Raw genomic sequence first — 15953 nt, forward strand, 5'->3', positions numbered from 1 at the left:
AGCAACTTGGTGGGGATGGGATTTGAACTAACACCATTCTGGTTCAAGTCAAACGCGCTAAGCTGTCTTAATAAATGCGTGTAATATGAGTGAAAACGGAGGTGCCCGAACTTTTTGCTATGAAAGGCCGAAAATGTAACTTGATTGTGAACTGCAAAAATATTTTTGCTTGTAACTACTAACTAGTGTAGTTTTATTTTTGAAGTTGTAGTTTTTTTTAGTACAATCGAAAACAATTTGATTCATTGTACAATAGAGTTCACTGCCTAACACAGCTTCACAGTGACCTCTAATGTGAGACATGAAGCAGGTTCTCATCTTTTAACATTTTTTTCCAAATAGCATTTTTTCCCTTACAATCCCAATTCCAAAAAATGTATGACATAAAAACAATGATTTGCAAAATTCATCAATTCATATTCTATTCACAATAAAACAAACACTTCCCAAATACTATACAATTAAATGTAAATATGTATCACAAAATTCTACCAAACATTTTTATTTCATTGTTTCACTTCTAGTCTACATAGTTTTACTAATTAGCAAAAACCCCACCCCACCCCATTAATCAGCGCCTTTCCCACAATGCCTCAGTGTTCCTGTTTACATTAACATAAACTGAAATCTATTCAGCGTAGCTCCTGATGCGAGGAGATCGTAGTGGCCTCCTCCCAGCTCCCTGAGCGTTTGTACCTGATTGTCTCTGGCTCCTGCGAAAGGAACAGTTGAGTCGCGGTGTTTCTCCGTGCTGCGTTACTGTGGTTTTATAGCATCCAGATGTTTAAGCGCTGCACTAGCTTCACTCTATAGGATCCAGCTGGAGACGGTTGGAGATGAGGAAAATGTGTTGGAGCTGAAACGTGGCCGTATGTGGTGAGCTAATGGGGTGATGGGAAATCTGGCACGTGAAACTGCCTTCCTGCCTGTTTTATAGGAGGACAATTAATCCGCCAATTAAGACTGCTACATAAAACTGACTGAAAGATATTATGGGATGGTCAAAAAAAATGTGCACATCTGTTTAAATAAATAACTATTCCATTGGATCTGGAGGCAGTCCCAGGAAAACAAGGCTAGAATACAACCCCAGGATCTATCTCTCTCTCTCTCTCTCTCTCTCTCTCTCTCTCTCTCTCTCTCTCAATCTCTTTTCCCTTAATTCTGTGACTTTTGGTTAATGCTCATCCTTCTCACTATTGCAAATTAAATAAAGTTGTTCAATGTGAATAATTTCCAACTGGTATATTGATAAAGAGATCTTTTCCCTCAGATTCCTGTTTGTTGACTGGCAGGAATGGAACTCAATGTGGTATTTTGTGTGTTGTGTGTTGTTGTAGCCCCTCCCCCTTTTTGAGATGTTTTCCTGTTTGCCATGTTTGTAAAGAGTGCTTATTTTGAAGTTCATTTTGGACTCACTACTGTCAGCTCAAGGTTTTTTTTTTCTTTTTTTTTTTTCTTTTAGTTTTTCCACTGCTTGTTTTTTTTTTTTTTGGGGGTGTGTTTTGTTAGATTTTTCACTGGGTGTTTTTATTTATATATTTTTTATTCACTTTCCACTAGATTTTTTGCCTTTTTCACTTGGTGTTTTTGTTTTGATTTTTATTGAGTGTATGGTGTTAGGGTTTTTTTACTGGGTTTTTTTCTACTGCATGTTTTTACTGGATGTTTTATTTGTCACTGGGTTTTTTTTTTTTTTGTTGTTGTTGTTTGTTTTTACTGGGTGTTTTTCCAGGTGTTTTTTTTCACTGGGTGTTTTTGTTAGATAATTTCACTGGGTGGTTTTTTTTTTCCACGGGAAATTTTCATTTTTGGTGTATTTTTTATTTATTTTTTTTCAAATTTTTTACTGCATGTTTTTTTTTTTTTTTACCAGGTGTTCTATTTTTGTTGTTTTTTCACCTGATGCTTTTTTTTCACTGGAGATTTTTAGGAGTTTTTTCCACTAGGTGATTTTATTTATTTATTTTTCCACTGGATTTTTGCCTTTTTCACTTGGTATATTCTGTTTGTTGTTTTTTCACTGTTGGTTTTTTTCACTGTTTGATTTTTGGGTTTCTTTTCACTGGGTGTTTTTTTTTTTTTTTTCACCCAGTGCTTTTTTTACTGGAGGTTTGTCCCAGATTTGTAAAATGTTCAATGTTCTTTCCAGTTTTTGATGTGAACTTGAAGCCTCTTGACTTGATGTGCTTTATTTTGCTGGATCTTTTCTTTTTCAACTTCAGGAGTTTATTGTGTTTTTTTGTTTTTTTGTTTTTTTACAGAAAACTACTTTAAGGAATTAGCAAGCATGTCTTCTTTTAAATGACTACTGGTGAATCGCTTTCTATAATAAAAAAGTATAACAACATTCAGTATGCATTTGTCCTTTGTCCTTTTTTGTGCTACTTAGTCAAAATCAATTCTTACTCTAAGAAAAAAAAAAGACAGAGAACGCTGAAAATAATTCAGAAAATCCAACACAACATTTTCCTAATTGGTCCAGTTTTCTGTCATTTTGAACCTCCTCGAGTGGCTCAGCAGTTGCCAAACACACGTCAAGGCTTCAATTGTAGTGATTTGCTCTGGTGTTTGGGGAACGGCAGCCATTTTTCTATGCTCCATGGATGAAAAGTCATTTACTTCACTTCATATTAATTTCTATTTTTGATAATAATGTTGCACTGTGTCTAAAAGAGTTTGCTTCCATTTTCATGTGAATGCTTCTGGATATTGTATGTTCCAGTGAACAATCCAGTGACTATCATTTACTGACCTTTTTTTGCTAAATGACACCTTTTTAACTGTACTTATAAATTGAATAGGGCTTTGGCTGAGACACGTCACGCCCCAAATTGGTGGCCATTTTGAAAAATTTCTAGTTCCTTTGAGTATTGTTTTTATAAATATTAGAAATGAAGTCTAATATACATGAAAGTAATGGAGGGCGCATCTCTGCCTCTTTTTGCAGGCTCTAAGGTGATGGCGGAGTTCACTAACGGGCTGCCGGATCTGGGTTCTCCGGTTAGCGTGGACTCACTGCCGGTGCTACAGTTAGCAGAGGAGCTGCGTTTAGCTCTGGAGATTTATGGTGGAGAAGGTCGAGATACTCTGCGCTCACAGCTGCCCACCTCCACCGCTCAGACCCTCTTCCAGTGGCTGGAAACTGGCCTGGTATGTCTAAGCGTACACATCAGGCACAGCTTCATACATCAGGAAACACAGATACAGCAGCCAGATTCAGTGCTGGGTTGCGGTTGGCCCAATGTGTGCACAAGACGGATGTTGAACAGGTCGAAAACGACGATCAAGTAGGCAAACTGCAATTACAAAACCTGAAGATGGGATCAAAGTTAAAACTAGAACAGCAGGTACAATGAAGGGCTTGGCCTTTCAGTAGTAAAAAGTGCACTAAAGAATACGTTATGGGTTTGGGTGTGATTGGGGAGTTCTTTTTTTTATAGCAACATGGACATGTCAGTTTCAGGATGGTGTAGTTATAACAAACAACCACAAGGTGGCATGAAATGGTGTACCATAACTTGAGATGCCATGTCATCAAAGTGAAGGAAACGTCTGTCTCCTAGTGATGGGAAGTCCAATTCTCTTTTGTGAATCAGTTCTTTCGGACAGTTCGTTTTAAAGAACCGGTTCAAAAACGGTTCACCAGTTCTTTTACGTCCTTACGCCATGACGTCATGCATATCCAAATCTCATCTCGGCGGATGAACATACACACTAAACACATTTAAATAAAGTCATGTCTATTGCATGAGGGCATGTAGCTTATCTGTTTAAATTAAATCATCATCATCATCTTAGAAATGTTCCTTACATTTACGTTTAGCACTAAATCACCCAATACAGGCACTGATGTGCAAAACGTTGACGTTTTAAGTTGTTAGTAAATAAACGTACTTTTTATTTAAGTCCTCAGTTCACCTGTGCTCATATATCAGCAGCGCAGCATCAGCCTTTACAGTATGTCGAACGCATCTGATTCAGAGTCCAAAAAGTGTAAGTGTGTGTGTGTGTGTGTGTGTGTGTGTGTGTGTGTGTGTATTAATGTCAGACAGCACGCGTACTGCTCGGTAGGTCGCGCATGCTCAGTATCAACAATTCGTTGATATCAGTAGTATGTCGGACGTGTCGGAAAGAAACGGTTCAAATGAACGATTCGTTCACGAACCGGACATCACTACTGTCTCCGTGCTTAGTGTTCGCTGAAATGAGCTGTTCTTGTGCTTAGTTCAATTCTTAAAAATGGCTGCTATTGCCTTTTTATAATGTATAATAATTCCATTAATAACTCAATCATATAATGTCTATAATAGTAATTTAATATAGAAAACACTGTTCACACTGCAACAAATTGGCATTTTAGCGAGTATGCTAGTATTTAGTAAGTATCATGTCAATTATATTTACTTTTTCTATTGTAAGATTTCAGTAAATCAAATATACCATCATTAAACCAATCAAGCTTGAAATCTACTTCTGAAATATTTTGACCAGAAATAGGTTTAAAGATTAATTAAATAATATATAAAATAATGTTATAATATTTTTATAATATATAATACACTTTTTGTTAATACAGATGTGTATGTAAGTGTGTGTGTGTGTGTGTGTGTGTGTGTGTGTGTGTGTGTGTGTGTGTGTGTGTGTTTTACATTCAATATTGAATTTTATCAAGATATCTTCTGCTTAACTGTTCTACTTATTTTCAGCAGACTTACTTTGACAAATGTCTTCATTCCTTCCATCCTTCATTCATTTACTCCCTCGATATGTGGAATTGTGAGGATTTTCTGTTTTTGGGAGAAATGATTGAAGCTGTACATAAAACTCAAAAGAATCAATAGCGCTAGCGTTGTCGCTAACCAGAAATGCGCTAGCGGCTAACACTAGCGCTCTGGATTCAGAATTCAAGCTGAACAAATCGTGTTTCCGGTACGGAGTAAGTGGACACGGTGACACTGTGCTAATTCTAGTTCTTTTTTTATACCAATGGTATTGTTGTGTATGTTTTAAGTATATAAAAAAGTAAAAAAAAAAAAGTATATATATATATATATATATATATATATATATATATATATATATATATATATATATATATATAATAGGGACTAAATGTGAGATGGGCTGCTCAAAAAGCAGGAATTTTATGGTCAGATGTCCACAAACTTTTGTACATGTATTTCATCGCTAGATTTTTTTTAAGTAGAAGGAGTTTGGTGAAAAAAAGCCTTCACAGATGAACGACACTCGAATGAGCTTCCTGCGTGTCCATATGCACGTCGTTACAGCAAGGGTGTCTTTTATTATTTGAGCTCCATGAAATCATTTTAGGTGTTTCTATAACAGTGTGAATGTGTTTCTTAACAGTGTAAGTCGAGCAAGTGTTCAGATGTGAGAACAGGATCGTGTGTTTGTTCTTCTGTGGATTGCAGCCTGTTTTTCAGCTGCGCGTGTGTTTAATCTGGACGTCTTTAAAAGAGTTTGGATGCTCCTCCGAGATTCGGGTTGAGGCTGTGCTTAACTTCCTGCCTCCTTCTTTCTTCTCTGCTCTTTCTCCTTTTCTTCTTTTTCACTCTTTCGGTTCTCTGTCTGTCGCGTTCCCTCACGCTTTGTCCTCATTCGGCAACATCTCGAAGGATTACCGGGACTCAGGGGTAAGTCCATGGCTGACATCCCAACTCGGGTTTGTGCATTACAGATTTTGGCTCAGTTTTCTACAGTGTCGTTTGTTTCTTTTCAATTTTTATTATTAGAAGAGTTTCTTCGTAAGTTTGGGGGTTTGGAGATTTCAACTCAGCTGGCTGTGTTTATGTTAGTAGGCTGGTGGGCGGGGCTAACATAAACCAGTAGACCAATTAAAAATCTGCAATTCTGACAGCCAAAAAATGGCATTCCTGCCAAATATACACCAGTAATACAGATATTAGGGCATATGAAATGTCTGATGCTTGCCTCTTTTTCCAAAGTAATTATATGTCGGATTTCATTGGATTGTGCTGCATTGTAGTGGGTGGAGCTTACATTCTATTGGTCCTGCCAGTAGAACCAGTGAACCAATTAGAAAGCTTCAGAAATTATTTCAGGTTTGAAAATAAAAATTCACAGACTTCAGTAAATGGCAAATTTACAGAAAATCAACACATCTATCTATCTATCTATCTATCTATCTATCTATCTATCTATCTATCTATCTATCTATCTATCTATCTATCTATCTATCTATCTATCTATCTATCTATCTATCTATCCATTGATTTCATCCATTCATTGATTTCATCACTGATGCTGTTTTGGGCAGCCATCTTGGACAACAGAAATGTATAACATTCAACTATCCATTCATCCATCCATCTATCAATCATTTCATCTATCCATCCATCCATCCATCCATCCATCCATCCATCTATCTATCCATCCATCAATGATGCCGTTCTGGACAAAGTTCTGAATGTTTAAGTGTAAGAGAGCAGCCATCTTGGACAACAGGAAACACTTTTGTCCCAGTTTGGCATCATTCTGCTTCCTAAGATCCACCTCCTGGAGTTTGAAGTTGGACTGACTCTTGCTGTAAAAGGCAGGAACAGCCGTCCTTTTAATGCTAGCAGTCCAATTCTAGCAGCCTCAACTGTGCATTTACACACACACACACACACACACACACACACACACACACACACACACACACACACACACACCCTGTGTTTCCTCACCCAAACAGGAAATGACCCAAACAGGGGAGATGAGAGAGAGAAGGAAGACTAGAGACTAGACTCAGACTGGCACTCAACCTGATCACATCTCTTCTTTTCTCTTCTCTTCTCTTCTCTTCTCTTCTCTTCTCTTCTCTTCTCTTCTCTTCTCTTCTTCTCTTCTCTTCTCTTCTCTTCTCTTTTCTTCTTTTCTTCCTTTCTGTTTTTGTCTTTTCTTCTCTCTCTCTCTCTCTTCTCTTCTTCTCTTCTCTTCTCTTTTCTTCATTTCTTCCTTTCTGTTTTTGTCTTTTCTTCTCTACTTTTTCTCTTCTCTCTTCTCTTCTCTCTCTTCTCTTCTCTTCTCTTTCTCTTTGTCTTTTCTTCTTAACTTTTTCTCTCTTCTCATGTCTTGTCTTTTCTTCTCTCTCTCTTCTTTTGTTCTTCCTCTCTACTCTTTTCTCTTCTCTTCTCTTCGCCTCTCTTTTCTTCTCTTCGCTTCTCTTCTCTTTGTTCTTCCTCTCTACTCTTTTGTCTTTTCTTCTCTATTTTTCTCTCTCTTCTCTTCTCTCTCTCTCTCTCTCTCTTCTCTCTCTCTCTCTTCTCTTCTCTTTGTTCCCATTCTGCAATGGGAAACTTGATCAGAAGCTCTGTTATATCTGCACTTCCCAGGTGCCCAGGAACATTTCCTTTATACTTATATAACTATAATATATAATATATATAACTATAATCTCTTCCCCTCAATCAAGCTGTGTTCTAATGCTAAGTGCATTCCCTTGTTTGGTGTTTATTGCATTTATTTAGCCGGACTGTTTGTAATCGAGCGGTTCGGGTGTGAAACACGGGCGGGTGTCGATTCTGTTTGCTGATGCCGAGATTGCGAGAGCGGGGAGTCTTCGGCAGGAAACAAGAGATTCACCATAATCACTTCCAGTCTGTCGAGACAGCGATAATGTGCATACTATACGCGTTTACATGTGTGTGTGTGTGTGTGTGTGTGTGTGTGTGTGTGTGTGTGTGTGTGTGTGTGTGTGTGTACGCGTGGGGTTTTTATCACGTCTTGTCCTGGAATAAACGCATCAGGGTTGCGTTTTGTTTTAATTTGAGTTGCAACAATTTAGTGACGACGAGGGGGAAAACCAGGCGCAGTCAGAAAAATAAAACTGTGTGAGTGTGAAACTGTAAACTCTGTTTTTACAGCTGTAAGAAAGTGTTTGTGTGCTAAAACCAGGAACAGTGAAATGCACACACACACACACACACACACACGCGCGTTGCCGTATTGCGTGACTGGGTTAACAGCAAATGTGGGGCTTTTGGGGGTAGAAAGCGGTCGCTGTAGCGTATCAGAAGCTCTAGGCTTCAGCAGCTGGAATGAAGAGGAGGAGTAGGAAGAAAGGAAGAGGAGGAGGAGGATAAGGAGAGTAGGAGGGAGGGAGGAAAGCTTTATAAAGCATGCAACCATCAGCCTTGTAGTAAGCCCTAAGACCCCAGCCGGCTAATTCTCCTCTTTCTCCCATACACACACATGCACATACACACCAATGAGCAGACATGGGCCTTCAGCATGGAGCAGGATATTGACTACTACAAACATTTCTCATGGCTTAAAAAGGTAAGCGTCCGCTCTGTAAACCCTAACATTTATACTAAATTGTAAGACTGGTTGCTGTCACAGTGCTATTTATACATAATTAACCTCCGATCATCATAATGACTGCATGCTTGGAACTCCTCCGAGTTCTAGTCGCTCTAGACATCGTGATCCGGATTAACACTTGGCGTCAAGTCATCGCACAGCAGACTTGTTTCCTGAAAGCTCAAGCAAACAGCTGCGATGAAAGGCAACATCTGAAACATAATTATAGTGATTAGTACAGTATATTTGATTGTCACCCATAAAACAACCGAGCAGTTTTTTCTATCATAATATTTCATCTCATATTTTTTTTTTTTGCTGATTATCTAAACATATACATTACATTTCATTCTCACAGTTAAGATTCAAGATTTTTATACCACTTGCAGTCAATCAGAAACCTGATTGGCTGCTTTGGAACATTGTGCATCAAATAAAAGGAACTCTAAATATAAAATAAGATTAAAAAAATATCGCAGTAAAAATATTGCATTAGAAATTGCAAGTGAAACCTGTCCAATATTTGCTTCTTAAAGAAAAAGAAAAAAATCTTCATAATTAATATTCAGTATTTCTATTTGTACTGACATGCTGAGTTTGCGTCATGTGCCTGGTGTGGGCAATTAACTAAGAGACCAAAACCTGATCCAACATGACAATGCTGCTGTGCACAAAGCCAGGGTGTTAAAGTGGAAGAACTGAAGCGTCACCTACTCCAGCATCACTGTCTGATCTAACTCATGCTCTTGTAGTTTAATGAACACTAATCCCCACAGTCTCCCTCTAAAACATGTGGAAAGCCTTCACAGAAGAGTGGAGCTTATCATAACAGGAACGAGGTGTTCACTCACACACACTATGAGCAAAAGTATGTGGACACCTGAGCAGTGCACAACTTATCCATAGCCAGTTATGTATGTGTATGTGTATATGTGCATCTCAATAAATTAGAATATCAAAAAAAAGTTGATTTATTTTAGTAATTCAATACAAAAAATAACTTGTATATTATAAAGATTTATCACACTTTTCATATTTCATATTTCTTTTCATTGTGATTATTTTGGCTCACATTTAACACAAAATACACCAATCCACAATTCTCAAAAAATGAGAATACTTCATAAGACCAATCAAAAAAAACATTTGTAGTGAATTGTTGGCCTTCTGGAAAGTATGTTCATTTACTGTACATGTACTTAATACTTGGTCGGGGCTCCTTTGGCTTTAATTACTGCCTCAATTGGGCGTGGCATGGAGGGGATGAGTCTGGGGCACTGCTGAGCTGGTATGGAAGACCAGGTCTCATTGACAGTGGCCTTCAGCTCATTTCCATTTTTGTCTCTTGTTTCTCATTTTCTTCTTCATAATACAGGACTATTAATGAGTTTATTAGAGGGACCGCACAGGTAGTATGTTTTGGAGACCAATTTGAGAAAGGTTTGATTGAGATCCTGAGGATGGAGACAAAGTAGAAGACCAATGAGGAGGTTTATGGATGTGGTGAGGGAAGACAGGTGGTTTGTTTGAAAGAGGCAAATGTAGAGGACGGAGTTTAGAGACGGATGATCTGCTGTGGCGTCTGCTAACAGGAGCAACCTGGGAAAAAAAAGTATAAATTAGTATATTGAGAACTACATTTCCAGGATTTTGCCCGATAGCAATGTCACTCCACATAACCAAGTTTGACTATGATGATGAACAACTTGATACGTGTATTAATTTGGCACAATGCTGAGCTTCCTTTACTTGCTGCCAAAACAACCCTCATCCCTTCAGGGCTAAACTAAAGCAGTGAAATCCAGACTGTTATAGTTCTGTTTAAAATCACTTTAATAAAATTAAAAACCCAAAACGTTTAATAGGAGCCATTATTTTTGTTTACACACACAGGGAAGAAGGTTCAAAACTCTTTCAAAACCCATTTGAATGAGACATGCAAACGCTGTATGGTTCCCATTTTATGCGCTCAGGTCACCTGGTCTTGCTTGTTCTGCTGTAAACAGTTCTGACAGAGTAAATCATCAGGACCGTTGACCTGAGAGAACATTTCCTGTTGAGTCGCCTCCAGAGAGCCAGGAGTGGGGGACGAGGAGCGCTGGTTTATTACACCACAGAGTGTGTGTGCTTTCATGAGCACTTCTTTCAAATATAATCATTCATGTCCAGTGCCTGGTGTCATTATTTTTGTATGAGAGCTAAATCTATCTCATGCTAATCGTTTATAATACATGCTTCAAACACCATTGTCTATTGCTTCCCAGACTTTTGTGAAAAATCAAACACTTGGGGACCTGCTTTTATAGGAAATAAATGAAGGATGTTACTTTATACAGTTTTTATTCCGACATAAAGGGTTTATTTTCTTTATACCAACTTGCCAACAATTTTAATCAATGATATTTTATCTCTTTATAGTGGTGTATATAGTTGTATAATGTTCTGGAATGTGAGTCTGTTCTCAGCTAAAAAAATGTTACTTCAATATTCTTTCTCTTTTTTCTCTCTCATGAAGTAAATAAGCAAACAATTGTTTTGTCTGCCAAGAAACCAGAAAGTTCTGAAGACATTCCAATGGGTAATAAGACTAAACTTTCATGAGTGTTGAACAAACTTCTACCAAACAGAAACTCAAACATAGCGAAGGTTTTTCAATCCATTTATGGGGAGGATCAGATTAAGTGAGGCTGAACAAATTCCTGTGTACAAACTGTTGCTTTAGAAAAACTATATGCCATTAATATGTGCATGTTACTGCCAAAACCATTGTTCTGGCCAATCAGATTTGAGAATGTAAGCATTCTGTGGTAAAATTATTCAGTCTCTACAGCCTGGCCAATCAGAAAAGAGCTATGTGGTGTTACCAATGAAAAAGTGAAAAAAGTTGAAAGTAAAAACGCAGCTTTTTGGGTTTTTCACACCTCGAAGTGTATTCCTGTTGTCTAACTCTTCAAAGTTAGGAGCGTTCAGCTCACGTGAAAGTTTTGTTCTTTACAGATTACATCAGCATGTATGTGTGACATCAGTGAATCACTGGATGTGGTTTAAGGACTTTTTTTTTAATAATACTTGTTAGCGACATTTTGATTCAGCATGCAAAACTAAAACTTTTTTTTTTTTTTCACCAGTTTTTTTTGTTTTGGGTGTTGACTTTATACAGTTTTATGGGTCAGAGGAAACAGAGTTGCTGCCAAAACAAGTGTCCAAGCCATGAACAGCTGAACCAACCAGTTCTAAAAGAATATATATATATATTGTGTTCATCAGCCTTAAGGGTGTTACAAGAGGCAGGTACTGATGTAGGTGAGGAGACCTGGGGTGCAGTCAGCATTCACATTCATCCCAAAGGTGTTCAGAAGTGGTTGAGATCAGAGCTCTAGCAGGCCACTCAAGATCTTCCTCTCCAAAGCATTTAAACCAGATCTTCAAGGAGCTCACTGTGTGCACAGGGGCATTGCCATGCTGGAGCAGGTTTGGGTTTCTAAGTTCAAGTGAATGCAGAATGTTATTAGAGCTCATCTAAAGATATCCTGTATGATTGTGTGCCTCCAGCTTTGTGGTAACAGTTTGGAAAAGATCCACATATACCAGAAAGGTCAGGTGACCTAATACTTTTGGCAATATATTGTATATAGAATATAGATTTTATTCATATGTTTATCCCTGTTATTATATCTGTAATGAATAAACCCTACATCATGGGAATGAGAGGGGGAAAAACCTGAGTCTCAAGAAACCTTGAGAGGAACCAGACTCTAAAGGGGACGTATCTTTATCTGGACACAGGATATAAATTCATTATAGTTTGGTTTAGTTTATACTTCAATCTAAAATAATTGAAAAGAATTTCTCTGTGGTATAAACAATGGAAATTGTAAGTAAAAATTCAGCCTAAGGTTTTAATGATCACCTTTTATCACCTTTAGACTTTGGAATATTACCAAAAAAAGTGATTCTGGTTGTCTGGACCCTTCAGCTTTCCAGCGTTTAGCTGACAGTAAAGATATAGAGATTTTTCCTGTGGCTGTTACTGTACTGAACAGCTGATGCATTGTCACTTTCTGTGCACTTCTGTGTATACTCTATTCACTTTTTGTGTATGTACTGTATAAATACATACATTCATACTTGTACATTTACATATTATGTCATTTGAGCATGTTATCTTCTAGTATTACTATATACACCATATATTATTACCTACTGCACCTTCTATACATTATTCAGCAGGTGAGGGTTAAGTGCCTTGCTCAAAGGTGGCAGCTTGGTGGTGCTGGGAACAAAACTACCAGTACACCAATTCGTATTGTTTTACACTCAGACATTATTTGCTTTTCATTCTTTCACATTCTTCATCATGGGTGTTGATTTTCAGTTTTGTGGTTCGTAGGAAATGAGGGATATAATAAGATCTGGCAGCAGGGTGCACTGTTACACCCACATGAGCATGACACATAGCACCTAAGCATTACCTTCTTGCAGAAATGTAATAATAATCAGGATTTTATGTTTAATTACAGTCGGCAGGCTTCGGAGTGTGTGTGTGTGAGCGCGAGCAGTTTGTAAAGGAGCTGCATGGCTGTCATAACAGGGAGGGGTTTGTTACAGCATCGGCTGTGTCATGCATTCTTGTACAGTGCTATAATAGAAAATCATAAACTCTGTATTTGGGGGAAAATCCAGGGTGTGAGTGATTTCTGTTTCACACACACACACACACACACACACACACACACACACATATAACCACAGTTGCTCTGTCTTGTCTTGGTAGACAATAAACTACATACGAACTCCAATTCCTACTTCATGCAAGTGACAGGAAATGGTTTCTTAGGTCGAAGGTCACTGTTTTATCGTTCTCAAATCTGCATGACGTACGCAAAACTTACTACATGAAAAAGAATAAATATCCTGAGGCATTTTCCAAAATCCTTAGTCAAACGTGGATGTACAGAGTAGAGGTTGAACCGAGGATTTTACCGATAGCTAGTTTGGATTTTATTTGCCGATAACCGAGTAAAAAAAAAAATGTAAAATAGCACAAAATAATACTAAATTTATTACGGAAATAAAACATACAAATAAATGTAAAATCAATAACCGATCAACATATAGTTTTTAAAATGGATACTGTATTTAAAAAAAAAAGAACAACCCCCATGTAAAATAAAAATACATTTGGCCTTTGTAAAGACATTTAAAAATGGTCATTTTAAGCATGACCGTATATATACATACTGGATTGATGTGAAATGTCAACGCTTTACAGTAACATTTCATTTGTAACATTATTAACCAAAGTGAATAAATGTTTTAGTTATTGGTTATTGTTTGTTTGTTAATTTTAACATTTAACTAATACATTTTTAATTTCAGTTCATTTTATTTTTATCTGTGAACTTTAGTTAATGTACTATGAACTAACGTAAATGAGGGTCTTGCAGGTTAAAACAAACAGCACAAACAGTGTGGTGTCAGTGATTTACCTCTAGAGGCCGCTTTTGTACTGTATAATGACAGCAGACATTCTCAGCCACTCCAGAAACAGAAACTGACACAACCCGGAAAAACTATCGGTGCCGATTTTTGCTGATAGTTCCAGCAATCGACTGTCGTGCCATTTAATCGGCAACGCTGATAAATAGGTCGACTTCTGGTACAGACTCAGTCACATGACCTATGACTCACTGCAGTCACACTAGATCTCCAATGCTAACCACCAGATCCTTAATAGTGCACATAACACTTTTGCATTTTCTAATTTGTATTGACTGATTGTTCAGTGGTTCTCTGTAAGAATAGAGGCCTGAAAGTTGTAGATTGAGAGCTCTACCAAATCCCATTGCAGCAGAAAAAAAAAAAAAATTGCTAGTTCTTGTGAATTACCGCTATCAGTTTGCTAACAAAACTTTTTCGGGGAGTACATCTGCTAGCAAAAGATTGTATTTGAACACCAAAGCATATGATTTAATATATAATTAGAAAACACGGTGGTAAAAACGTGGTAAAATCTCTCTGAATGTTAATCTGGCAGAGGAGGTTGACTTTACTTCATGCTATCATGACAGCAGAAAGGAGGATGTCAGCTTGAAAAGTGCTTCGGATATGTTTTAAATACCCTGTGCGCACATCCTTTACTGGCGATTATGAAAAATATACCTTTTGTTCAAGACAGCTGACAGGCCCCCTCACTCAGCAGCATTTTCATAGAGATTATATATGAATCAAGTGCTAGCTCTGCTCTCATGGGGCTTGCTCTGCTAGCTTAGCGCTGACAGGCACTGACGGCTCACTAATCTCCTACGACAGCAGCAGTATTTACTTGCTTAGTTAATAAGCATCGTGATATGGATGTCACTGTTGACATTAAAAAAAGTTGCTAATAAGGCATGGGGAGAGCTGGGATAAGCCTGAGATCTAAAGAGATTGAGGTTCTTCAGGGGTGGGTTTCTTTTAGCTGCATGTTGGTGGGAAAATCCATATAAATAGGCCGATTATGTGATAACTACCACTCTATTCAATTATTTAGAAAGTAGTAGAGAATTTCCAAGTAGTGTTGGGGTTGAATATTCAAGTGGCTACATCTGGTATGGTAGGGGTTCAATAGGTAATTGAGGTGTAAATGTGGTGTCATTTTATTTCAAAGAGCTTTGTATTGACGCGTCTGAGGAAAATTGTAACCTTTCTGACCTTTTCGGCTCGATTATGCTAACACTGCGCCTAGAGGAAGTGTTTTGCCGAGTGATTAAGGTTCTGGGTAACTGATCGGGTGTTCGGGGTTCAAGCCCCAGTATTGCTTTAGGAGGTGGTAGCTTATTGATTCAGGCATCGGACTTTGGATCAGAAGGTCATGTGTTTAAATCCCAGTCACACTAAGCTGCCATTCCTGGGCCCCTGGGCATACCCCATAGCTGTTTAACTGTATGAATGAGATAAATGTAAGTCGCTCTGGATAAGGATGGGTGATAATGAATCGCCACGCTACCACTCTTAGGCCCTTGAGCAAGGCCCTTAACCCAGTGTTCAAGGGGTTCAACGCTTGTATATGTGAAAACAAGCATTTCACTGTGTTGTAATGTACATGTAACGAGTAAACAGCCCTGCAACAAATTCACTGTTACCGCACTGGAAGAAAGATAGACAGGCAAAAGTTCACCAAGCAGCTTTCTTTATTTGGTACATACCCCCAACGCCCGACTCAGGCCAGGGAACCGACCCGCCTGAGCTGACCCCCCCACGGCATGAGACGCAGAAGGTGGTGGAGAGTGCTCCCTGATTCCAAGGAACGGGTGGGCAGGCATGCGGGTGGGGAAAGGAGAAAGGGTATGAGAGAGCGAGCAAGAGAGAGAAACTGCCTGTCCCTGGGTACACTGCCATCTGGACTTCTCTGGAGAGGCATGGCAGATGATGAAGTGCCTGTTTTCGCGGCCAGTCCCATATCGTCGCACAGGACGCAGTTGGCACTGCAGCGGCTGCAGCACTCCTCATTGACCTGGTTCTGCTCCCCCCATGGCGTAGTCTCCCTGGCACCATACCCCTCTTCCAGCACGGGGTTTCGGCACCACAGTAACAAATTCACTGGCATCGCACTGGAAGAAAGATAGACAAGCCATAGTGCA

The 15953-nt window shown here is 38.5% G+C and overlaps 1 protein-coding gene across 15 annotated transcripts in view; it reads left to right on the forward strand.

The window, feature by feature from the left end:
* ppfibp2b (PPFIA binding protein 2b) overlaps nt 1-15953 on the forward strand; it is an 85913-nt gene that overhangs the window by 19285 nt on the left and 50675 nt on the right. For 13 of the 15 annotated variants that reach the window (XM_046849941.1, XM_046849939.1, XM_046849943.1 and 10 more), the window contains exon 3: nt 2951-3153. In XM_046849941.1, coding sequence (XP_046705897.1) covers nt 2951-3153 — 203 coding nt within the window. Of the gene's footprint in view, nt 1-2950; nt 3154-8151; nt 8308-15953 lie in introns of those variants that run through there. The other 2 variants (XM_046849949.1, XM_046849956.1) reach the window with 2 other exon arrangements.

Source organism: Silurus meridionalis, chromosome 5 (genome assembly GCF_014805685.1).
Source record: "Silurus meridionalis isolate SWU-2019-XX chromosome 5, ASM1480568v1, whole genome shotgun sequence".
Taxonomy (NCBI): domain Eukaryota; kingdom Metazoa; phylum Chordata; class Actinopteri; order Siluriformes; family Siluridae; genus Silurus; species Silurus meridionalis.